The sequence below is a fragment of the Ciconia boyciana genome, chromosome 15 (assembly GCF_034638445.1).
Source record: "Ciconia boyciana chromosome 15, ASM3463844v1, whole genome shotgun sequence".
Taxonomy (NCBI): domain Eukaryota; kingdom Metazoa; phylum Chordata; class Aves; order Ciconiiformes; family Ciconiidae; genus Ciconia; species Ciconia boyciana.
In genome coordinates this window covers 7,421,880-7,448,178 of record NC_132948.1, presented here as the reverse complement: position 1 = coordinate 7,448,178, position 26,299 = coordinate 7,421,880, and the positions used below count along the sequence as shown (strand labels likewise).

Genomic DNA, 26,299 nt, shown 5'->3' with positions numbered 1-26,299 from the left:
CTTTTGTCTGGATTACTCTTAAGCGGGTGATTTAAAATTTTTCTTGCTAGTGGGCTAGCAGCACAAAATAGGCTAAGCTGGTTATCAGTTTGGAGATAAATCCTTAGCAATATACAGTTCCCCCACTCAAATTAGATACTCGCTGTCAATAAAGAAGAATCTTTTTCTATCGTTTTAATCTTTTTATATAGTGAAGATATCACTGTCATAAGTAATCAAAAAGGCATGTTGTAACAGATTGTTTAGCAAGATATTTTTAGCTGCCTCTTTATCTCTGAAACAATTTGAAATTGTATTTTTAGGTTATTAGCAAAGTGTTGCCTAAAAAGAATTTAAATGCTTTGTCATGTACTTTTTGAAAAATCCCATTAAAGATACTTAAAGAGAGGTTCATTGCGTTTTCTTCTGTGACATACTGGATTCAGAAGCTTTTCTTTTTTTTCCTATATTTGATTTACTTACTGCATTTATTACATGTAGAATAATTTGAGTACATTGCTACATTAAAAATGGCTTGATGTAGAAGGGCTCCATACTCCAGGGATTTCATAGTACTGCAGCTTAAGTCACGATCAAGCAGTTAACTGGATGAGTGATTCATCCAGATTGGTTTAAAAAAAAAAGAAAAAAATAAAAAAAAAAGAAAAGGAACTTCTAGGTGCTTGAAAACTAATGCATTCTCATTTCAATTTTTGAAAAGATACTTTGTCAGACACTTTTCTTGAGGTGAGCTGAAGTTTGCCAGGGAAACGTTGAAATACATGATGACGCAGTACGTTATCTCTGGGTCAGGAGCAATACTGAGGAAGCTGCCGCTGGCAGAGACAGGTTACGTTTATAAACGGTGGCACTCCCACCTCTGCCTATCGCTGTATTTTTTTGGCAAGGTAAAGTAGCGTTCTATTTAATAAACATGTAAAATTAGCTTGGGAATATGTCAGGCATGCATGTTAAACGTGATGACAGTAGAGGCGTCTCTGGGCGATGAGAGGCGTCGGGCAGCGTGTTTGGGAGGGCGTTCGCCCGGCTGAGCTGCCCGGGAATATATCATCGACGGGGACTTTTGTCACCTGCTGTCCTCTTCTTCAAGCCTTTACAAAGCAAAGGTGCTTTGAATGGTTAAAAAGCCCCCTGTAAGTTCAGGTGGGAGAGACGTGGTGCCAGCGTGGCTGTGGGGGGCTGTTGTAAGAGACCCCTCTGCTTTGGGTGTGGAGTTAGGTGGTTTAAAAAAATAAATATTGAAGGGCAGGAGGTTGCATTCAGGTAAGACAATATGATATGCATCAGGCTTTCTCCTGTACTTCTGATTATTTTGCGGCATTGCGTTAATTAAAAAACGTTTCTTCGGCAAAGATGTTTTGAATCATTTTAATTATAAATTGGTACCAAGGGGGAAGTAGTCACAGATGGCAAATCGTGGTGGAACTGTTGCCTTATCATAGTCAGCAAACAAGAGGACTACAGCTGGAAAAATACCGAGTTTAATTACGGTGTTCCACCTTCAGAGATATTGGTCTGGGTTTGTCACGTGGAGACCTGTTCAAGAGCTGTCAAGTACAGCTCATCCTGTAAAAGGAGCAGCCTCTGAATGAAGGAAGAAAAAATTATATTGTGAAATAGAGGCAAAACACATGTTTTTAAAATCCTTACTTTTAAAAGTCCTCAGCAATGTGCTTTCTGTTAACCCTGGTGCTGCTCGTGCTATTAAAGCGTGCTGGCAGGAGCAGTGGAGCCGTGCTTTTTGTCCCTGGCAGCCCAGGCAGTCTGTTCTCCCTGCCTCAGAAAGAGACGCTCTGGTACATCGTTTGTGCAGGGTTTATTCTGTGGGCTGAAAGTAGAGACAGCTCTGATACGGCCTGTGCCTTCTCTGGCAGGCACTGAATGAAATCCAGCTGGGTCTTACTCTGCTTTGGTTTTCTTGAGTCGGTGTAGGGATCCAGAGCAAGTCTGCACACGTACGTTCATTCGGACCCTGGGACCTCACAGGCTGAGGCCGGGAAGCTCCAGCAAGTCAGAGCTAAGACTTTTCCCTAACGATCTTGTATGTTTTTAAATTCTGTCAGTCCTGGAAGAACTCTTTCCCTAACCAGGCTCCAAAGGACCCTTGGACTTGGTGAGGTTTTTTTTCTGGAACTGATTTTCTGGTTTTGTTCTGTAAATTAACCATACGGGATTGCTCTTGCTTCACCTGGAACACACTGACCTCCTATATCACACCTGAAGAAACTTGATATTATTTTGTGAAACTGTCTTTCTAGCCACCTTTAGGATTCAAATTCAACATCTAGCTGAACTACGCGAACATTTTGAAATGTGCTTTATATTCTTTCTCGGACATCTGTGCTTAGTGTGCTGTCATCGCCCTTGAGCAGGATGCTCGGGCGCTGCGCTGGCAGCCGAGGACTGTCCCTAGGCGATGGTTGTGCTGCCTGGATAATATTGCAACTCTTCTGCTAGCCCCGGGAGCTTGGAAAAGGGCACGTTTTGGTGTGCTGTGGATAGTCCAGAGCATCGAGTGAAATAATCTGAGAAAGGGGTCAACGCTCTTGAGTGGTAGAGGAGCAAGGCCAGCGCTCTCCATCTGTGAGCTGAGCAGAGGGGAAGAAGACGAGCATTGCTGTGCATGCTTGCTCGTCTCGTTCTCCTTGCGTGGTCCAGTCCTCTCGTGCAGTTAGTGCTTCCCCTGCACAGATTCATGCTCTGGCAAATGGTAGATGGAAAACATGCTGCTCCAGCTCAGTCCTTTTCAAATTTCAGAAGACGAAGCTTTGTAGCAATTTTAAGCAAATCAGTTCCCTTGCATAAAAATTGTAAGGTAGGAGGGAGATCAAAGGTCAGCTGTAGCTATGGTATTGCAGGTGGTTTTTCTTTAAGTCTTAATTAAGAAAACAAGAAAGTAAAATACAACTTCAGCCAAAGTCCTGTTTTTACCAAATGAGTGCAAAATCACTAGAAATGTGCTCATCTAATGGATCCTTCTCTCTTGTATGGCAGATAAAAGAATACGAGAAACTGGATTCTGAGGATGAGCGTCTGACCCGGAGTCGGCAGATTTATGACATGTACATAATGAAGGAGCTCCTGTCCTGTTCACATGTGTGTATCAGCCACATTGCACACTGCTCTTTGCCTTACTTGAGTAGCTTGACAGCAGTGATAAGTCAAAATAACTGCTATTTCATTCAGAGAACAATTAAGGCTATTGCTGAAGGAATTGTTACTAGAAATACTTGTGCTGTGGATTTCTGTTTGAAGTCCGTGGGACTGGGTTTGGCTGAATTCAGCATGCCTTTTTTTTTTTTTTTTTCTTTCTTTCAGTAATGAGGTGTAAAGATTGGTGGTGTGTGCCAGTCTTTATTAAACTTGGTGGTACACAAAGGAAATATTTGGAGATTTATCTGGTTTATATTTCTTTAAACTAAATCTCTATTTTAAAATACGAGCGCAGTTTGTGTGTGTATATATATGTGCACACATATGCATACATTAACCAACCCTCTCCAAACCAGCAACAACCCTGTCCCCAAAAACTCAAAGCAATGTGAACTGCCAGGGGTTCTGCGGGACAGTTTGGATGTTGAACTTTGGTATCTCTGAAAGCTCAGAGTAAAGTTTGAGATTTTGTCTAAAACTGATCATGCAAATTTTTTTTTTTATTATTATTCGTTTGGTCGTAAAGCAGTCTTTCAAACTAGAGACAATACACTTAGCCGCAGTATAGTAAGTTAAAGGCGTGGGGCTGTGTTGTGACAGATGCAGCTTTGTTAAAGTCAGTGAAAACACACGCTTCCTCCAGCTGAAGTTTTGGCCCATTGATCTATATTCAACAGTTTCATTTGCTCTTATTTTAAAGAAGAATTTGCAGTGTGTTTTACCTTAGTGGTATGGTTCTTTGGATGAAGAGTTTAAGCAATTTTTTGTTAAGCGTGCATTATTCTCTGCAGCGGTAAAAAGTCCATGTCAGCTGCTGAACCTGGAGCTGTCCCTCTGTATGGGATTTTTCATGAATTTGTTAAAGGAGCATCATCTGGCCCTTTTATCTCCACCTTTCTCCTCCTCATCTTCCCCTCTCCTGCATTCCCGCTTTACAGTAATTGTTTTACTGTATCATTCTGCATGTTTCACAATAATATACTTGGAGGCAGCTATTGCATTCATTCTGAAGTATGTGTGTTTTTTATAAGGTTCAAAGAACAGCAGTGCTGTAGACCTTAAGTGAAACTTCTTACATTTCCAACTGTTTGAAATCTTTCTTTTTCTTTTTCAAAAGCCTTTCTCAAAACAAGCTGTAGATCATGTACAAACGCATTTAGCCAAGAAACAAGTGCCAGCCAGCCTTTTTCAGGTGAGGTTAAGACAGTCTGAATGTTCAAGTTTTCTTCACTTATTTGACAGTAAGTGACTTCGTACATATTATTTAAGGAGACAGAATAAAATGGTACTGGTAAATATTCTTCAATGTAATAGTGATATTAGAATGCTTTTCTAAGTCAAAGAAAAATCACAAATTACGATTCTTACCTAAAATATTTTTAAGCACATTTTGAAAGCAAACTATACCTTGCTATATGAACAGAATAGTTTTTAAATTTATGTAATTTTGAGCCATTACATGATGTAGAGTAAATCACTGTACAACAGGAAGATACACATCCTGTCAGGATAGACCAAATTGCATAGTGGAGAAATTGCCTTAATGTTTCAGTAATGTGAAATCTTTGAAAACATTTTTCCTTTTTCTTTAATTTTAAGGTAACTTAATTCCTAGTTGATGATGGTGAGGAATTAAGCTTTTGTACCATTTCACATGTTTTTCTGTGTCTCCACAAGACAAAATCCAATTAAAAATGCAGCTTTCTAAAAAGGAGTTTCTGCACCATTCAAATTGTGGTGCTTTTTAAAAACTTTCTAAAATTCTGACTTGTTAAAAGAAAGTGCAGAATTTGCATATCCTCCATTTGAATATAAATATAAATGGTATCCTGGCTCATCTGCAAAATTATACGTCTTTTATATTTTAATTTACTTTAGAAAATAAAGAAATGAGAAGTGAAATATTTGTTGTTATAGCTCAAATACACATTGGTACAAGACAAGAAATTCAGAATTATGCTAACTTTTATAGCTAGGTGCATTAAATGAGTGTGGATTTGCACATAATGAACCTCATCGATCATGGGAGTGTTTATAAGCTTAAATGTCTTTGATATAAATCTTAGGTATTTTTATATATTGCAAAAATGTGAAGATTGCCCCTCCCTGATGTTTCTTACTGCTCAGTGAACTGTTTTTAATGTTGGAATTAGGTGAACTGACAAATTGATAACTACATTGCTTGAGTTATATCTCACCGCTAATTGGGCTGGGATTTGAGATCGCTGCATGCCATCACACATCAAGAGAAAGTATTTCTCTTGGAAAAAGAAGTCACTTGTGAATTGAAGGTGCTGGTTTCTTAGTAAGGACAGAGAGGAGAGAAGCACTGAAAAGATGAAGCGTGGCAGCAGCTCTGGGAAGTCACACTCCACAGGAGTGACCGTGTGTTATGTTTAAATATATTTGAAAAAAGAACCGTACTGTGATTGTTTTGCCAAGCTTGTTGCCCATAGACAGGTGCTTTACACAGGTTTCATACAGTCCTCCCCAAGGCAAACATTTAAGGTTTTCTAGCTCATGAAAATATTTTATATTTGACTTCAGGGCACCTGCTCAGATTCTAAAAGCTGAGTGAAGCTTAAATGCTTCATTGAGCCTTCTTCAAGGAAAACGCAGTAAATGCTGTAGTTATATAGGGCCAACATGGGTTATGTGTAATGGGTAGTATTGCATAATCAGTTTATTGTACGCTTAAATGCTAATTGTGTTTCTTAACCTTTTTTAGCCATATATAGAAGAAATTTGTGATAGTCTCCGAGGAAAAATATTTCAAAAATTTATGGAAAGGTATGAACATGATGTATTATCTGGATTTTCTACCTAATGTAGCAGGAAGCCAGATCACTTAAGTATTGCTGTAAATAAGGCTAAAAACGTTTAATAATCTTCATTTAATTAATAGTGTATTATCAGCCAGCTTCTGCAAATGACTAGCTTTGTTCTATCTCATGAGTAATGTCAAGATGTATGCATGGAAAAATTGTAAAGATGATAATTTTTCTGTTGCACCGTGTAGCAGTAATAAGAGATTGCAGTTTGATCTTAAAGGTTTAAAAATGCAGAACTATGTTCTTGTGGGATGTTCTCATGAGTAACCATCTCTTGCGTGTGACTGAAAGACCCAGTCATTCTGGTTTGTGTCTGGACACCTTGCAATGAAGCAGAAAAGGTCTCGTAAAGGATACAAGGCATAGACTTAGTTCAGCTGAGCAGCCCCCTTAACCTTAATGGAACTGCTCTTGCGTGCAGGGTCTGTAAAGTATGGCTCTCATCCCACGGCAGCCAAATAAACTCTATCAAATGGTATGGTGGTATTCTGCAGTCAAACTGAAATAACTGTAAAAATGCCTCCATGGAACTATTATTTCTTACTCTGAAAATAAATAATTATTTATGTAGAAATGAGAAACTGGGTTTTTTTTTGGCAATAGCTTGTAGTATTATTGATATTTTTCCTATTTTAAGATAAAATGAGTTCAAAATGTTCCTTGGGGTATACAGAGTTTCATTGACCTAAACTGAGCTGCCTCTGTTTTCTTATAATTATCTTTCTCTTTATGTAATTTAAATGTTTGTTAGTTCCAAACTTAGTTATTTTTAAAAATTAAAAACCGTCTGAGAGAGAGATGTGAGGACATGCTGAGCACTTACAGTTACAGGGATAAGATTATCTAATATCATTCTCTTATAAGGATGTAAAATATTAAGTGTGCACTGCCTAGTAATTGTTTTTCTTGGTGGGGGTAAGGTTACAATTTTTTGAAAGGAAGGCTATCATTTACTAAATATCACAACACGCCTTAGCGCAAACTTTATTTTAAATATCAGAGTCTTGACGTTTTCTATAATACTTTACACAGTAATCTCAGACAACTTTTAAACTTTTTTCCTACAGTGACAAGTTTACTAGATTTTGTCAATGGAAAAACGTAGAACTAAATATTCATGTAAGTACTTACAAGTATATTTATCTTGTCAAAGGCTGATACAGGAAAGAAAATGTTCAGTTTTGAATACTGCTTCTGAAAAGGCCTTATTAAGGAGTACGGTGAACGTTACTGATCTGCTCTCCTGTTCTTAGACACACAGTCCTAACGATTCCTTTCTGGACGTCCCTTCTGCCTGTCTCGAGTTAATAGCTTTTTGATTTTTCTAATAGCGGAAAGAAACTGAACTGCCAGAAGTGCTGCTCTTTAACAGCCCTGGACACCCTCTGTCTCCTTTTTCCCGCTACGGTTCTGACGTTGCCCCCAGCACCCCTTACCTCGGCCTCTGCTTTTGTCCCTCGGCACTGCTCTTCTACGACTTTGTCTGTAAAAATAGCCCTCCTCTTCTGCAGACTGCATTATGAATGAGGCTGTCGGGCTTTGGCAACAACAGTCTCATTCGTCTTGTTTGTACTTCGGACTGTAGTGCTTGCGAGTACCTTGAGATATAAACAATAAGGGGCTCCTTTTTCCAAAACAATAAATGCTGTATGAATTACAACAGTTAAGAATCTTAGCACATTAATAGATTATTTAGATGTTTTTACAGTAAGTTTTTTAGTACTGAAAAATGAAGTCTGGTTTTGTTTTGCTTTGTGTTTTGCATTTACAGCTGACCATGAATGATTTTAGTGTACATAGAATAATTGGAAGAGGGGGATTTGGTGAAGTGTATGGTTGCAGAAAAGCAGACACTGGAAAAATGTGAGTATATACACACTTTATTGTAGAGGTAGTTGTAAACTCTGAACTAGTAAGGAAATCCTTCCAGTCATTTCTTACAAAATCACTGGAAAGCAGCCTTGCATTACTGTATAGTTCTTTGTAATTACATTTTATCCCAAGAGGTTCTGATTTCTGGATCGTCTTTAAGCTTAGTTTGATATTTGATCCTGTTACGTGCCATGCAGTGGGGCTTCAGTCTAGCAGAGCTCTTAAGCACATTCTTCATTTAAATGGTCTTGTCAAAATTAATGGAGACTGCACATGTGTTTAAAATTAAGTATGTGCTTAAATGATTTCCTGGATCAGAGCCTGACAGTGCAGAACAATGTTCTTGTGGAAGCCGTGGCGATTGCGTGAGGTGTTACCTCTCGTCTGCTGAAGGTTGCTCTTCTCGCAACAAAGTGCATCACGTAGCTGGTGCTGACATAGGGTTGGAGGATGACACAGGAATACGACATCAGTGCCGTTCAGTCTGTGGGGTCGTGCCTGGGCAGATTCTGAATGTGGTATTCCAGATTTGCGTAATTGTGTAAGTTACTGCCCTGATGAGCACGTTTCACTGGCAAAAGCAGTGATCCTTGCTTACGTTTGGAAGAATATAGTTCCAGTGTTGAAATTCTGTTTAACAGAGCTCTCGGTGGGAACTCCAAGATGAACCTGTGTGGTTTTTTTCCTTTTCTGGTCTTACTGTTCACACACTTCTCCTAATCAACAGATTTCAATCTCTAGGCATGATTGTCCCATTATGTCCTGTTTTGAACATCTGGGCATTGATTTAAAAAATTGATCTCAATATCTATCTATTTATTTATTTATTTACACTCCACCCCCAACCCACCCCCCTTTTCATCTTGCTTTTCTCCTAACAATTTTAGTCCAGGGACCATCCTTCACATTTCTCTTCTAAGTAAGCATGGCATGTTTGAAGTGCCAAGTCTCTGTGATTACAACTGGCTTCACTGGCAACTGTGTGTGCTTGGCATCCTTGATAATAATAAACTTTTGAGCTATTAACAAGTGGAAGACATCTGAATGCTGCTATCATGCTCCGTATTTTTGCAGTGACCTCAAGTATTAATATTAATGCCATTACTAACCATACTGTCTTTATTCTTGCTTTGGTACTTTTTTGTCCATGTACAATTCATTAATTTGTCCATGTACAAAAATAAACATTTTATTTAGCTTGAGCCGCACTAAGCAGGTGTCCACCCTGAAGAGGTAGTTCGCAGATTCCCAGTCATTTTCATGTCTGAGTTTTGCTCTGGCAGGAGGTGGATAAACCTTGGGACTAGCAAGGGAAGCAAAGGACAGTTTTTATCAGATGTAAATAGAGTGAAGTGAAATGTGGGAAAACCAACCTTTTTCAAATTTAAGCAAAACTTTAGATGAGGTTCAGTTTCTGGGTAGAGGTTTGGTTTAGTTCTTTCTTAATCCAAACCTGTTTACCCATCCCTAATCCAGATCCCGTCCACTCTAGATGGCTGCCTCTGCTGCACTTACTGCCTGCAAGGAGCTTGGGAAGCCACCCCTCTAAGGTAAATGCCATCGGTGTTTCACTAACCCACAAAGATACACCTGAGGCTTCTTTCACATCACCTCCTTCAAGGACATCTAAATAGGGGCCAGAAGTACAATGCAGAAAGCAGTCCAAAGCGGGGAGGGATAGCAGTGCTTTTTGAGCACCTAACTCGATAGCAGGAGGAGAGACTTGATTTCGATCAGCCTTAAACGGCCCCAGTCATTCACTTTGATCAGTGATGTCGAAGCATAAATAAAGGGTAGCGTGTGAAATGTTATTTATAGTCACCGTTTACAGACTTCTCAGCAAGAGCACGTGCTGTGAATATATTCCTTGTTTTGGAAACTTAAAATTCCAGTATGTTCATGCTCACTCTTCCCCCACTCACAACACATGCATGGCAAGGAATGACGTGGCTTTTTTAGGGAGTGCAAAGCGAAGGTGATACGAGGCCCTGTTTCTGTACAGAGCTGTCACAGTGTAGGCAGTTGATTAGCATTGATGCAGTGCTGTAACGTGGTGTTTTCCTGAGAATATTTTAAAACGAATGGCCTAAAAATCCATGGCTGCCCACGTCTAGAAATCTTGTATGGAGGAACACACGTGTCCTTCTCAGCTGTTCTCTAATAGTAGGCTCACCTAACGTCGTGAAAAAATATCCACAGACTGTATTATATCCTGCTCTTGTTTGATGGTTGTTAGGGTAACATTCTTTTTTGAGCGAAATTTTATTAATTTGTGTGATACAGATGGTAGAAGATTAAAAAAGCTTTCTTGTGTATATCTGAACTTTCTTTGAGTAGAAGGAAAACTTAAAACAAAATATGTATAAAACTCAGTGTGTGTTCAAGATATTACTTTCCTGGTAGAGTTGGAACTGTTAGAATTAAATGGAACTGTAACAGGGTCTCCGTTATCTAATTCATACTGCAAATCCTTGCTTGTAGATATTGAAAAATGGATGTATGATAAGCAATTCCTATATCACTGTGGTCGCTTGGAGATGGAATTATTTGTTAAAGCACATTTCTCTGTTAGGAGGCTTCTGTTGAAAATGCTTTAATTCTGTGAGATTTTGGAGATTTTCTTGTTTAGTCATGTAATGATGTTTTTAGTACCAGGTTTAAGTCTTTAAAAAGCTTGCTTACAGGATACTGTAAATACGCATGGCATAACTGCTAGTGAATAATACTGAGTATAGGAGGAAATTTTTTCTGGTGCTTTTTCTGAACGGTTAATATTTTCAGGTATGCAATGAAATGTTTAGATAAGAAGAGAATCAAGATGAAGCAAGGAGAAACATTAGCCTTAAATGAAAGAATTATGCTGTCTCTTGTCAGTACAGGAGTAAGTATCATTGATTTGTTATTCTTTTATTTTTTTCATATAATATAACAGCTTTTATATATAAGACGTATTCCATCAATTCAGTTGTGTGACATGCAAAAGGTAAACCCCCCTGAAACCTTCCCCCTGATTCTAGCAATGCGTCTGGAATAACAATGGACAAGCAAGCTTGCTTTTCAGTTTTGGGTGCTTACAGAAATCAGCATCTCGGCTAAAGAGGCTTGAGGAGGTTCACATTTCTTAGGTAATTCATTCTCTCTTCCCTGACCCCCTTCTGATTTTTTAAATTTTCCTTTTTCAAGTATTTATATTTGAAACTTTTCCAAAACATTATTCTGTCTTGTAAAAAAATTTCCTTTAGTGCTACAGTTACTTAGTACTTTTGCAGAATATGAGATGCTATTTCGGAAAAAAACTTCAGTTACCTATTCATCCTCCTTTTCCTCTGACTCTGATATTAGCTTATCCAATTTTTCCAATTTTGTTTTTATGTACTTTAGCTGAGTACCTATCAAGGTGTACCAAGTAAATCTGCCCATCTAGCATACAAGTCTATTTAAAGTTAGAAGTATCACTAACGTGCATAAAAAGCAACCCAACCGGTGTTGGTTTCACCAACCAGTGTCTTGTTACCTGCAGAAGAGGAGTTCAGCAGTGGCCGCAGCATGTTGCGCTCAGACAGCTTCAGAGCAGGCTTTGAAGTGCCAGAGCCTTCTGAGTACACTGGCCTCATTAAACAAAACTAGAAATCAGCTCGTGTCACTATGGTTACATGTGATGCTGGTAAAAAGGTTAATTTTCCTCATGACTATTGTGGTGTATGAATTAAACATTCAGTTTGCAGCTCAGTGTAAACACATCCCCTTTTCCCAGCCCAGGTAAAGCATGAGAAGGAATTGCGTGTGATTTTGTTCACAGGTGTGCAAATAGTGTAATATCTGCAGTGCAGGAGGATTACTGCTTTGGCTTACAAGGTGGCAGAGAGCAAATACCGTGCTGTACTCTGCGACAAGATCTGTATCTTGCAGAAACTAGGTAAATCCTGGGTTTTGTTCTGCATTACCCAGGTGGGTTAGTAAATACTGATTTCTTTTTAAAAAAATCTCACTTGTGATGCATTTAGCATAATTTTGTCCAAGCATGCACAGCATCCTTGCTGTCTTCTGTTGTTCAGGGAACCCATCAATCTGATCGGGCTTTAAGATGGGCTGTCTTCTGCCCGCAGATAGTCTGGGACTTCGCACTGCGTTGCTTGTAGGCACAGCTGCAGGAGAACTGCCCGTGCTGTGGCGGCCCTTGTCTTCTGCAAACTTGGCTTTAAATAATGGAGACGTGTTTTTCAGGGCTTACATATAAATACAGAGTTATAATTGCTAAACAGTGCCCTTTTATTGTCAAGCGAATACATTGTGAATCAGGCAACACTTGGTACTTCTCAGCCCCACGATAGGCATGTGAGGTGCTCGCTTGTGCAGATTGACAGAACGGGAAAGCTGATTGCAATTTTGGCCCTAGAAGATTAGCTTTTGAACTTTTCTTGCTACCCATCAGATCATTTTCCTCTGCTTTTAGAAATATCCTGGTAAGGCAAATCCTAAACTGGAAATTCGGGAAGCTACACATTAGGTGTTATCCTAAGGTTTAACTTTTTCCTCATTGCCAAACTCCGAAGGAAGGACGAGATATTTCTTCTTGTGCCTTTCGCTGGAAACTCCTCCCCTGCCTCAGCCTGTTTCTGGAGAAGGGCAAGCACGCACTGAAATTAAAAGTCAGTGCATTTCCTTTAACACAGAATTGCGTTCACATTTGGCTTGAACATAAAGATAGACAAAGGACTGGAAAGTATTTCTGTGTTCTTTTATCTGTGAAATTAACAATTGGGATTTATCTGTTAGACTTTTTAATGAAGTTAACTGTTTTCACCAAAGGTAAGTTGTGGCTTGTCCAGAAGTGTCAGGAGTCTTGAGAGCCAGTGGGGTGAAGTTCTGTAGCGGAGAGTAGACAAGAAATCTCGGCAAATTAGCAATAATTGTCCTATTAACTTTACTTTGTGATTCTGTTGCTCCAGTACTGAATGTGAATTTTCATGTCTAGCGATTCAAAAAGAAAATTGTTCACAAGGCTGCTAATGGTGGAGCTAGTGTGCTTACATGGCAGCACATAGCTAGTCATTTAGCAACAGAAAAGCAAGACAAACCATTTGGGTTTTTTTGTTAAGGATTATAAGCTCGTTAGAGTGTAACTTCTTTAGATTCTCAGAAATGTGAAAGAGAGTTTGAAAAGAGAGGTTTTGTACAAAATGCTACCCATTCAGGTTGGATACACCTGCTGGTGCAAGAGATACTGGAGCGTTTTGAATATGCAGAATTAAGTAGGTTTGAAAATGGTAGAATAGGATAATTCATTTCCTTTATATTCATTCATGAATATAAGCTGTTAGGTTTGAATGGCGCGTGCCTTCCCCAATGACAGGATTTATGTGCTGCCCGGAACAAAATGGAACTGGGAAGTTCATCATAGTACAGTTAGTCATTTAACTGGGAATCCAGATGTCTCTGCAAAATACATAATAACAGCTGTGCAGATTACACATACGTTTGTGTAATCATTTTTGTTAATCCACCTAAAATTTTGGCATTCACAACTACTTCTTAAATAGGGAGCTCCCAAATTTGAGTACATCGCGGCCGTGTTGCAAGAGTAGCCTTTCATGGTGACATTTCGGATCAGCACAGCTCAGCAGTACGACGGACACCTCCACACAGCACAGGGAACTGCTTGGATTGGCCTAATAAGAGAAATCGCGGGCTCTGCGGTACCCGGGCTCTCCATTGGTATATTTGCTTTGGCACTGTTTGTTGGTGTAACGTGGACAAACTGTTGCTGAGGTTTGTGTTTCCTCTTCTGCAAGATGCAGGCCCTGTTTTTCTCTCCCATAGAGATGTTCGGTCTGGGGGCTGGAAATGCATTTTGAAATTCTTAGAAGATAGCATAGTAGGGAAGGTATTTTACTTTCTGTTAAAAGACAAAAAAAATTCTTTTCTGCACTACCCGATATTTGCCCAATGTTCAAAAACTGGAACATTGAAATCATGGAGACCATCGCTGCTGATGGACTGTATAAAAACAATCTGCCAAAAGGTGCTGTTTGTGGAAGGAAGTGGTTATTTAATAAATCTTTTCCTGGCGGGTAGGAGGTGGTCATTCCGGCAGTCTGTTGCAAGAGCAGGGGCCTTGCAGGGCTGTGGCTCCACTCTGCTGTGTCTTTTAGTTCTCTCGTTCTGAAAAAAATAGGCAGTTAAGCTGTTTTATTCAGCTCTTTTTGAGATAATTTGACTAAAGACTGGATTCAAGATTCCCTTAAGGGATGATAAATACGAGGTACAGCAAAAGTGGACAGGCTGAACAATAAAACATCTGAGATCAATAATCAAGTATTTTTTTTCTGAGAAGAACAGGTACTTTGTTGTCATGTGTACCGAGATTTGTAGGAGTCTCAATTTTGCTCAAAAAATGGAATCTATTCCCAAATCTTGATTGTCACTTGAAGGAACATCTGTGGGAATGGCAGATAATAGCTCGATGTTTCAAGCATTGACTTGCACATCTTTCTGAGCGAGACCTGTCAGGACAGAGCTACTCCTTAGTTAAAAATGCCGCACCGCTGCTCTACACGATGAACACATTTTTCATCTGTTTGCTGCCATTTCTATGCTCCTGCTCTAAATCCGGGCGCTCGGGTTACAGGAAGAGTCAGAATCACAGTTTTCCTTCTGAAGTAATTGTTAGCCTGCTACGGTCTTTAAAATAAAACATTCCTGCAATTTTTTATAGTTATTCTCATTTTTTTTTCCTTCCACATGATTTAATACCAGAAATTTGTCTTCTGAAATTTTTTGGACTTAATCCAGGATAGTTTGGATGTAAGGAACCATTTCCAAACTAATTCACACGTTGTTGTCGTACTGTTGCCTTTTTTTTTTTCAGAGCAGAAGCTTGACTGCAACAAAGTATTACTCTCTTGGGAAATTTGCTTTATTGCTTTATGTTTTATTAAAAAAAAATACCTATAGGGTTTTTTTTTTTATTTTTATGCTGGAAAGTACTCTTTTGCAGTGGTTTTTGTGTCAGAAAAATATCGCACTACTACAATTTCTTCTCTCTGTTACAGTGAGAGGGTAGTGATTAAATTAGGAAGGCTTACACAAAAATGAATTCTGCATCACATTTACACTTGCAGATTTCTTTTCTTTTAAAAAATGAGATCCATAAAAATATCGGCATACTATGTTCTGGTATAGAAAGACCCTTTTATTTTTCTATGTACGGTGTTTAAATTCTAACACTAAATCCTTCTGGGTAATTTGATTGCTCTAAGGTTTTAGGAAGCCTGCTTGGGGACACTTCTGAATTATCCAGTTGATTCAAAAAATTGAGTTAAAAATTCTACTAAAGCTTTTGTTCTGAAGTTAAGTGGTAGCTACGAGAGTCCACAGTTACAAGCCATACAAAGTTTATAACGAGAGGTAGTATCTTTTGTTAGATGCCATATTGCCTTGCCTATAGTCTCCCTATTTCTAGGACCATTTAGCAATTAGGCATTTTTCATGCATGTTTCTGCAGGGTGTTACGAACGCGTGCCTGTGTTCTGCAGAGGTGTGTTTGGAATTAGTATTTGCACAGTAAACAATAAAATACAGTTAGGTTTGAACGTTCCTGCAGGCTCAGTCCACGTGGCGTGGGAGTCATTTGGGATTACAGTCGAGTATATAAAGCTTTATATGTCAACTTTATGTGTCTTTTTGCCTTGTGGAAGGATGAACCGACTTGAACTGTCCTGGCCTGCTGGTGAGGATGGCGTTGCCGTTCCCTCCCTTTCCTGCTCGGCAGGGCCGGCGAGGCGGCACCCCGAGCCGCGTCCCACGGTCCCCGCTCTGCCCAAGGCCACCGTGTTTTGTCGCTTCTAAATTGGGAAGGAAACGAGTTCCTGTTAGAGATTCCCAGAGCTTTCACTATCAATACTGCAATAATTAACACATTGTTTAAGTCACGTTAGGTCGCATTCGTGCTTCCTGTGCGGTGTCCTGGCTCGTCAGCAGTTAAGCTCGTCTTAGCTCGTCTTCCTGTCAGCCTCTGTGCTTTGGGGTCAGTCCTTCGTCTGTCAGTGTTACGGTGCGGTCCAGTCTGTTTCGACAGCACAGCCATTCCTTAAGTTTTGTTGCAGGCTAACTGAACAGGCCTGGTTTCATATGGCTTTGGAGAAGGGGCCGACAAGGTAATAGCCACCCCCTGTTAATTAGCCACTTACATCCAATATAGGCCTCATGAAGAGAGGAAGGCCTGCCAACTTTCCACCATGGTGTCTTTCAATGTGTGTGCATTGCAGAGGTACCAGCACGCTGAACGGATCACAAGCATCCTGGCTTGTATCAGAAACAGTGTGGCCAGCAGGACTGGGGCAGCGATCGTCCCCCTGTTCTCTGCACTGGTGAGGCCGCACCTCGAATGCTGTGTTCAGTGTTGGGCCCTCACGACAAGAGAGACATTGAGGGGCTGGAGCGTGTCCAGAGAAGGGCAACGGAGCTGGGGAAGGGTCTGGAGCACAGGGCTGATGGGGAGTGGCTGAGGGACCTGGGGTTGTTCAGCCTGGAGAGGAGGAGGCTGAGGGGAGACCTTATTGCTCTCTACAACCACCTGAAAGGAGGGTGTAGAGAGGTGGGGTCGGTCTCTTCTCCCAAGTTGAAATGGCCTCCAAGAGGAAATGACCTCAGGGGAGGTTTAGACTGGATATTAGGAAAAATTTCTTCACCGACAGGGTTGTCAAGCATTGGAACAGGCAGCCCAGGGAAGTGGTTGAGTCACCATCCCTGGAGGTATTTAAAAGCTGTGTAGATGTGGTGCTTAGGGACATGGTTTAGTGGTGGACTTGGCAGTGCTGGGTTAACAGCTGGACTTGATGATCTTAAAGGTCTTTGCCAACCTAAACGATTCTATGATTTGCAGTAAAGAGGTGTTTTTCCAGCTGTATTTTTTTATGGCTGCTTGTCTTAAACATCTGTGTGAGTTAAGGTTGAAGTGCATCAAGAAGTGGGAATGTACTCCATGTAATCCATCCCTGCACGTGGCTGCTCTGCAGTGACGTTCTTAAATCTGCACCCACCATACTTGTTTTCTGGGTTTTGCATAATCTGGACCTTGCTGTTCTTGCTTCCCGTGCATTGCATACACATCAGAGTTGTGACTTCCTTCCTAGTGTATTTATGATCCTTTTAATCATCTGTTGCAAATGCTGCTGGAGAGCTGAAGGGCAGCAGCGAGCGGCAGAACGCCTCGCTGTCACATTTGTGCAGCTCTGCAGGGGGAGTTCAGCAGCGTGGACAGGGTGTTGCCAGAGTAGCTGCATTTAATGTATAGGTGAGGATAAAACTTTCTTTCCTTTGGGATTTTGTATGTGATGTGACTCAGATTGTCGATCAGCGTTCTGACAGCAGAACGTTTGCCATGCAATCGTGGGAAATAGTGCGTATCCTTTACACTTCATGGCAGCAGCTTTATTTTTTTCTGAGCTGGCCTAAAGCTTGTTGGCTTTAATGTATCTTTCATGTAAGCCTAATGCAGACTCAGGTAAATATTTTTATAATGATGTGCTGTAGTTGAAAGTCTTCAGAAGATAGTGATGCTACCTGCATTTTTTAAGCCTTTGGCTTGTCATAGCTTTTTTTATTTTTGTATTTTTTTTTTAGCTTTAGCTAAATAGCTTTGTTTATATTTGAAATGACATAGCAAAATCTGAGATCTCTAAACTGTAAGTGAAACATCAGAGTATGTAGCTTAGTACACAAATTGCTTTAGAAAATTATTATGAATATTGGCAAATATCATAGGAAAAATATCACATGTATTTTTAGCTTCTCTAAGTAGTACTTTGCTTATTGCCTGAGATGAACTCTTTGCTCCTTTCCTTCTAGGACTGTCCTTTTATAGTGTGTATGACCTATGCCTTCCACACCCCTGACAAACTTTGTTTCATTCTGGACCTGATGAATGGTAAGCAAGGCTCATGCAGATGATGATAATATTACAGAAATCTTGGCAGAAGGACTTGCTGAGATCATAAGGAGAATGAGGGAAAAATAATCTGAGGTGTGAAGCATCGGCCTGCGAGCAGGAGGGGTAAATTGATCTAAAGCAGGGAGTGTATAGAACAGACTGAAAAATCTCTGATACCTCATAACATTAACATATTTAAATAAAGATATCAAAGGGCCTACTAGGCTGGAAGCTTAAGAAAATGATGGTCATGTGGAGAAATGTGTGAGGAGATCAGGGACACAGCTTTCAGAATAAAAATAAAAGGGCTACTATAAAGAGTTCTGCAAAGAAAATAGATGGGGGAAGCATTCCGCAAAGGAAAGAAATTATACCTAGAAGCCTTAGCATAACTCTTGTGAGAACACACAGAGAGAGAAATGGGCAGAGTTAAGAGAGAAAAGATGCTGCAGTGCCCTTATTTGCTGAGGATGCTCAGCACTTGTGGGGCTTGGACTCGAATTCTGACTGTGGTCCTGCGGTAAGCACCTAAAGATGGTGGAGCACATCTGCACGTACCGTGTTGCAAAGCTGGAAATTTAATTGAGAAATAGAGCTCATATCCTGTAATAGAGACTGGCTTTGGTGTTTTGCAAGTGAAGATTCTCATTAAAATCTAAGCTGTAGGTCAAATTCACGTAACTGGTTGATTATGTTAAATCTGTAGCTTGATCAGAAACAGTTTTCTAGGAATATTCACAATTTGATGTGTTGATGGTGTGGATTAGCTCACAGAGTGACATTGTATTGTACCTGTTCTCTGATTAGGAAAGCATGAAAACATCCCCAGCACGAATATTGTAATATTTTGGCCCAGATGACCTTTTGAGGTCCATCCCAACCTGGGCTGTTCTATATTCTATTTTATTCAGTTTTCCAGAAACCTATGTATGTGACTGCATTTTACTTGCTGTGAAAATCCTTTGCATTAAGACTCAGTTGCTGGATTAGTCACTGAATGCAAAGGTGTATGAGGTAAATGTATTTTTAAAATGGATTTTCAGATTGATCAAATTTCTTTATTAACTTTCTCAGGTATTTGGTCCTCGTGTACTTGCAGACCGTATGTCTGGGTTCCTGTGTGCTCCACAGGTTATAAGAACCTACAAATGCTATGCTGTTCCCCCCCTACATCATGCTGTCTGCTTGTGAGGCAAGATTTTACTGTTCTTTTAATTGCATCTCAATTCTTCTAATTTTAGGAGGAGATTTGCACTACCACCTCTCCCAGCACGGAGTGTTTTCTGAAAAAGAAATGAGGTTTTATGCTACTGAAATCATCCTGGGTTTAGAACACATGCACAATCGCTTTGTTGTATACAGAGATCTAAAGGTAATCGTTAACGTAGTGACTGCATTCACACAGGTGGTTTTTAGATAGCAGCAAACAATCCAGAGATACTGATAAGTTAAATGAAGTATCTTACGTGAAACCTTTTCTTGGGAAGAATACAGGTTATTTGTTTATCTTTGGCTGATTTTTCTAATAATTTTTCAACATAGTTCTATTCTGTGCTATTATCTAGTTTAACTGGCCTGGGAGATGCTTCCTTGGTGTCTGAATAAATCCTGTGCAGTGTTACTCAGTGTTACACTTACCATCTTAGTGATGCTATTAATTTAGAGTGTGCTGTATTTCTGAGAGCCCTATAAGAGGAGCGTGTGTGATGGGAGACTAATAGGAAGACAGTTGCTCTGGGGTGTTTCACGGACGATTGGGAAGTTGAGGACTGCTCCGAGAGAGGTGTCCATGAGCCAAGTGGCAACAAAAGAGGGGAAAAAATCTGCACAGAGAGCGCAGATTGCAAGTAAAGGATGTAAGAGCCACACACAGACCCTTCCGTGAAAGAACCAAAAGCAATGTGGACTTGAGGCCAAAACGGATTTATTCTTTCATGTGCTTTCTGTTTCAAATGTTGCCTGTTTTTTCTCTTCTGTTATTCATCAGTATTTCATAATCTCTTCTGGAGATGATGGTAATGCTCTGTTAGAATGTAGATTTTATCTAGCAAGTGTCTACGTAAAATAATAAAAAAAAAAAGGCAATTACCTATTACCAGAAAGTATTGATGTTTGAGTTACTGTGTTCTGAGAATTTGTAGTTCTGTCAACTGAAAAACACCAAGCAGTAACCTTTCTGTGTCTATGCATTCCTAGCCTGCAAATATCTTGTTGGATGAACATGGGCATGTCAGGATATCAGACCTTGGGCTGGCTTGTGATTTCTCCAAAAAGAAGCCACATGCTAGTGTGTAAGTATTACATATGGTAGCTTTGCTGCACAAATTGCTAAGTCCTTTATGTGTCTTTATAATTCAACTTTGCCTAAAGGAAAAAACCTAACACTTGCGTGGCGCAGGCTAGCTTTGTAACACAGCTAAGCTGGATACTCTCATAAGGTTTTTTAGTCTCCTCTTTCTGTTTTCCTGCACAGTTGTAGCAGCTGATGTGTAGGCATGGCTGGAAGATGACACATTATTTCGAGATGATTCACTGTTCAGAGAAGATAAGAACCTGACTGAGTTAAAAGTACCAGATTGTTTTAATTGTCCTAAATTGATAATTAAATATTCCAAAACTGACTGAAAACCAGGATTTATTGTGTCTTTCTCTTTCTTGATCTTTGTAGAACTGGAGGCAAATTGTGTTCCTTTCTGCCTCTTGGCATCAGGTCATTACTGGCATCTGAATTTCTTGGGTTGTGTGTGGATTCCACACCTTATCTGGCACATTTTATTCTTAGGTCCTCATTTGCCCTGATGTAGTCCCAGAATTTATGTAAAAAGGAAAGCTTCATCCTGTCATATCTTAAAAGATTTGCAATTCAGTAGCTTCTTGAAAAAGTTCATACGTTCCAATTACATCAAGGGTAAAAGCAGTACATGGTGACGGCTTTTGAGTGGTGACCAGCGATGACTTCTGGAGGAGGTGTCCTGTTGTTAAATCTAGCACACAGGTGTTAGCTGGAAGGAAACATGTGAAACACATGGAGAGAGAGCACAAGCCAGCTCTGCTCGCCCTGTTTCTGGCGTTGTGGGTAAGAGCAGGTCTCAGTCTTGCAGGGCCCAAGGCTGGGGCGATCTGGCCTGAAACATCAGGAGCCCTGCCTGTGTCCTGATGTCTGTCTTTCCTGTAAACTGAGTGGACAGAGTACGCAACTTTTCCACCTCTCTTTTGTGTTCCACTTTTAGACAGAAAGCTACTTACTGACCCCTGTGCTGATTCTGCTAAATCTTGCTGTAGCTGCTTCAGTTTGCCTAATCAGTTCTGGTGTTCTGTTGTTTGTTTTAAGGTATTTCCTCAGTAGATATATACAAACAGAAAACATGCGTATGTGTGTAGGGTCAAAGAAAAAGCAAAATAAAATTATGTTTAAAATTAATTATTTTTAAATTAGGCTATCTTATTGAGAAAACACTTTTTTTTGTTTTTTATTTATTTTTTTACAATGATAGTTTTGATTGTAATCAAGATTTTGTCCCTTTCTGCTTCTCAGAGGTACCCACGGATACATGGCTCCAGAGGTGCTCCAGAAGGGAACAGCATATGATAGCAGTGCAGACTGGTTCTCGTTAGGCTGCATGCTTTTCAAACTTCTGAGAGGGTGAGTGAAGTTTTATGTCCTGTGTGCTTTTTTTTTTTAGCCTGGGCCTTGTCATTGTCTGTCCCTTGAACTACTAATATGTAATGTATTACATATTAGCTAAAATTATATCTTAATGCCATCTCTGTAACTTAGACCACATCTGCACGTGAGACTAAACCAGACTTTTTTTGTTTCCAAAACAAACAAAACACAAGCCCTGCTTCCCTGACTAGGTACAGGTGTGGGGCAGCGAGGAAGGCAGATGCTCTGTCCACTCTTTTCACTTCTGCTGATAGGCAATTTACTCATCTCTTGGCAATTGTTAGTATTTTAAATGATATGACGTTATTCATTGCTTAAATACACTAGCAGCCCTGTTAAATTATGGACTTCATTTTATGCTTAAGACCTGCTTTATGGTGAAACTTTGCTGCATTGTTCCCTTTTTACATGATACTCAGTCTTTCCTTCTGTAGCGTTTGGGTAAGTTGCAATGTGTGGATGCTTCCATTTGCTGAATCTGGCCTGTAACCATATTGTTGTACAAGAGTGTATGATAATTACAGCTTTGTCAGCTATTACCTTCTCAGTAAACTTAGGCGGCTATGTAGAATTTATTAAGACTAAGGGATTTACCTGAACAGTCAATAAGCACTGATTAGCAAGTGTTTGTTGAAAATAGCATCCTCAGTGTTAATGGCAAAACAGAAAAAAATCTTTTAAGCTTTTCAGAGTGCTTCTCTGTAAAGATTGATCATTACTTAGATCATCCTGTGTCCTTGCGCATAATTAATTATAAGCTCTTACCTCTATCCCAGACACTGTACAAAGGAAGGTAAGCATGTGACTTCTGAATTGAAGTATAGAGCAGTATCAGTTTAACATTAATTGTTCACAAAATAGACTAAATGTAAGTGTGCAAATAAAGAAAGAAATTGTGTTTAAATTGTAAAAAAAAACCCACAAGTATTTCTAAGTATGGACAGCATCATACAGCTGTGAGCAGTACTCCGTCTCTCTAATCACTCATTGAAGAATTCTGTAGGTAGAAAGACACACAACAGTTTGGGTTTGCCAGGGGGAGAGAGGAGAGCGTCTCTCTCATGCGGGACCACTGTGGACTCCTCGTCTTTTCTTTTGAGACCTTTTCCTTTTGAGTCACTTGGGCACAGAGGATTAGGGCATCCGACTGACTCTGGCGTGGTTCTTCCTTCACAGGATTGAAGTTGTGTGATGAAAGAACTAGCACCTAGGGGCAAATGGTCCCATTTACCATGGAAACTCACGGGGAGATCTCAGTCTTTGTGGGCTGTGATTCTTCCTGACAGAGATGTGCGGGGTGGTATCGGTGGTCGGCCAGAAGCCAAAGCATTATTCATGGTGAACTATCCTTCCTCATCTGTTCTGAAGCCAATTAAACAACTTGCATCCCAAAACAAGGGTTGGGCACATGGTGCCATTTCTTGGTGTTTGGTAAATTTAGTCTGGCATAAAATCTGGCCATAAGTCTACAGTGAATCATTTGTTTCCCTAATCTACTCAGAGCCTCATTATCAAAGTATATGAGGCTGTATGTTAGCCATTTACTCTTGACTTCTTACCTATCATGCTTAAAAACAGAAAAATGGAAGTCCTGGTCTGTCTATCAGATCTATTAATCAGAAACGTTTTTGAGGATAAAAGGGAAATAACTCTTGAGTAGCAGGTCCCCAGTTGAAACAAGCTAGTACACGCTGCCATGTGGCAAGACAAAATGCTTTATAATAGCTAATTAATGTATTGATAAGTAAATAACATTTTAATTTTGAAAAATATCATTCCCTCAGGGTTTTGAAGAAAACTAAGAAACAGGGAAAATATCCTAAATCTAATTAAAAAATCTCATACTACAATGTCTCTGCTTTCTTTCATGCTGTTGTTTAAGTACTGCATGGTAAATCTGTAATATTCTAAGGTCTCCTATAGCTTGGCATTAGAACTAGATGATCTTTAAGGTCCCTTCCAACCCAAACCATTCTGTGATTCTATGATAAAAGGGAAAATTCAAACTCAAACCAGAATTATAAAGCAGGAAAGGGATAAAGATGATAATTTACCATTATCATCAAATATCTTCCCAGTCGCTAATGTTGTGGTATTTGTGATTATCTTCTGTTTCACCTACTTACTTTAAGATCTTGCTTCATTCTTCCCATACAGATGAGTGGTAAGTTCTGTAGGTCGTACTCAGTGTCCGTATATAGATCAGTGTTTTTAAGTATCTGTGTTGTGATAGCTGTTCAGGGTTTTCTTGTTAGATGAAACCGTTCTGGTTTTTGGGAGACACAGATGTAATTGGTAAGGCATTTGAAACACCGTCTTTAAGGACGGATCAGTGCATTTAAGAATAAACTAACCCTCTGCATGCCTTTATATGGAGTAACTAGATCAGATTTCCCCAAGTTTGATAATCTCAGGGATATCTGTGTGTAGTCTTTAAAGAAATTGAATGGTTGCTTTTCTCTGAATTTGATTTTGGTGTCCACCACATGCAATTGTACTGAGAATAGAAAGGATAAACTTTCTTGCAAAGTGGTGCAGCTCTCTGGAGTAAGAAAAGAAAACAAAGTTGTAAGAGATCAAACATTGATATTTTTGAGGTAGCTAGTAGCCACAGTATGCTTGTGTGTAAAGTCTCATTTCTTGTTGTAAATGCTAAATGTTTTACTACTTGTTTTATTGTTCTGCAGGACAGGATTGATGAGGTGGAAGAATGGGACTAAAAGGATGCTACACTCTTTCCTGGGGTTGCCACAGCTGAAATAACCTGATATGTTATGGCTTTACATTTATTAGTGCATTTTCTTATTTCTACAGTCACAGTCCTTTCAGACAGCACAAAACCAAAGATAAGCATGAGATCGACCGGATGACGCTCACCGTGGTAAGGAGCCTGGTGACAGTTGCAGTTACATTCCTCTTGTTTAGTAAACTCCCATTTCCTCTAAAAACTGGAACTATATAGCCTGCTTTCTAAGAAAGCTGTATTTACACATGGAAGAGTTGTTTACAAACACTATCAAAGAAAAGCTACTCTCCCATGTGGGGAAAGCAGATCACACTACTTCTATAATTAAATGCCTCTTTTTGTACTTCTTTTTTTCATAGAATGTGGAGCTACCAGATTCATTTTCTCCTGAACTGAAGTCCCTTTTGGAAGGGCTCTTGCAGCGGGATGTTAGCAAGAGGCTTGGATGCCAAGGAAGAAGGTAGGTGTTGTCTTCTCCTTGGACCACTGCCTTTAAAAATTTCCACTGCTCTGTAAATGAAGGAATTAATTTCAAGTAAAAATCTGCTTCCTGTTGTGATGATTTTAATTTTGGAAAGAGAACTTTAAAAAGTGCTGTTGCATGGAGTTACATTTCAGCTTCCTTTGATTTGGACAAATTTTTGGACCATTTAATCTGTCATTAAGGACTGCCCCCGAGTTCTCTGCAGTCATACTTACATTGGATGGTGTTCGTACTTTTCATCCCTGTATTGTTATGTTTTTGCCTGATCTGTTTTGGCATGAAGTCATATTACTTGATTCAGACATATTGATAGCTGAAATTTATTGCTTATACTGTAGCTGTAATAGTAGGAGCATATTACACACAAAAAACCCCAACCCCCAAACCACCAAGCACAGAAAGCTGTGAGTACTTGCTTCATTTTGGATTGCCTCTATTTCCAGATGTACCTGTTTCATTTCATGATTCTAAGGAAAAGGGGATTTTTTTTTTGTTTATTGACTACAAAACACTACTTGCTCCTGCCAAGCTTACCTTGCTCGTAGCTGTTAACTGAAATTGTTGTTATCACCTATTTAAAAAGCCAATGTGCACCTCGTGTGAGACTAGGAGAGAAAATTATCAGAGGAGTAAGTAACTGTTGAGAAACCCTTGGCAATGTGTGATACCTGTTAATTGATAGTCACACCGGAGGCTGGGGCTGGCTCTAATTCTAGTGAGATATTCAGAGGGTTGTTTATTATGGAGACCTCTGTGATAATGACCTGAGATTGCTTTTCAGCCATGGGCCTATCAAGAGTAGTTGCTTATTTTGCCATAAAAGATGTATAATATCAAATGGAGTGGAGTAAGCTTGTTACTTAGAAGTAATGTATGGGATCTGACAAGAGAAGAGTATTGTTTGTTGTTTGAAATGGTGGAATACCATAGCAAAACAAGAGTGATTGCTTGCCAGACCTACAGCACTATTTCCAGTGTTTCCACATGAAGGTCTTCTCTTCTGTTGTTTACTTAGGAAGACTTTTTTTTTCCCCTGAAAGAAAGAGCATTTTACCAATGTTTTCAAGTGATAGAAATGTGACCTTTGAAGGCTTTATATTTCTCAAATACATTTGAAAAGCCCCTTCATTTTGTTGACTTTGGTTACTTTCATTTTGCAGTGCACAAGAAGTAAAAGAACATCCTTTCTTCAAAGGCATTGATTGGCAGCAAGTCTATTTACAAAAGGTAAAGGATTAAGATAGTAACCATAGCTTACTTGATAAAGCAGTAAAAAGAAAAGAAGCCTAAACAGGTAATGGAGAGAAAACTTCAGGGTTCCAGTCCCCAGCACATGTACTCATTTGCACAAACATGTGGAGGATTGTTGATGAAAACTGCTGTATATTCATTACTACAAGTCTTCCTGATCGGTAGTACTGAACTTTTTCAGGGTCAAATGACTGCATGGTTTCTTCTGCTTAGCTGTCTCTAAGCTGTAGGGTTTTTTCCCCAAATTTTTGGATGACCATTTATTAAAGGAGTGGAGACTTCTTTGCACTGAAGTTTAATTTCAGTCACGTGTAACTTGTGCAAAAAATAAAAAGGCTGTATATATCTACAGAATGGATTTAAA

At 39.6% G+C, this 26,299-nt stretch overlaps 1 protein-coding gene across 2 annotated transcripts in view; it reads left to right on the top strand.

Moving 5' to 3' along the window:
* Positions 1 to 26,299, top strand: part of GRK3 (G protein-coupled receptor kinase 3) — a 79,130-nt gene that overhangs the window by 39,982 nt on the left and 12,849 nt on the right. For both annotated transcript variants that reach the window (XR_012045236.1, XM_072879950.1), the window contains exons 4-16: positions 2,995 to 3,096; positions 4,271 to 4,345; positions 5,882 to 5,943; positions 7,052 to 7,103; positions 7,756 to 7,847; positions 10,638 to 10,737; positions 17,706 to 17,784; positions 19,029 to 19,159; positions 19,984 to 20,078; positions 21,323 to 21,430; positions 24,269 to 24,335; positions 24,560 to 24,660; positions 25,845 to 25,911. Coding sequence is in view for 1 of the 2 variants with exons in the window: in XM_072879950.1 (XP_072736051.1) it covers positions 2,995 to 3,096; positions 4,271 to 4,345; positions 5,882 to 5,943; positions 7,052 to 7,103; positions 7,756 to 7,847; positions 10,638 to 10,737; positions 17,706 to 17,784; positions 19,029 to 19,159; positions 19,984 to 20,078; positions 21,323 to 21,430; positions 24,269 to 24,335; positions 24,560 to 24,660; positions 25,845 to 25,911 (1,131 nt within the window). In the remaining variant the exon portion in view is untranslated. The remainder of the gene's footprint in view (positions 1 to 2,994; positions 3,097 to 4,270; positions 4,346 to 5,881; positions 5,944 to 7,051; positions 7,104 to 7,755; positions 7,848 to 10,637; positions 10,738 to 17,705; positions 17,785 to 19,028; positions 19,160 to 19,983; positions 20,079 to 21,322; positions 21,431 to 24,268; positions 24,336 to 24,559; positions 24,661 to 25,844; positions 25,912 to 26,299) is intronic.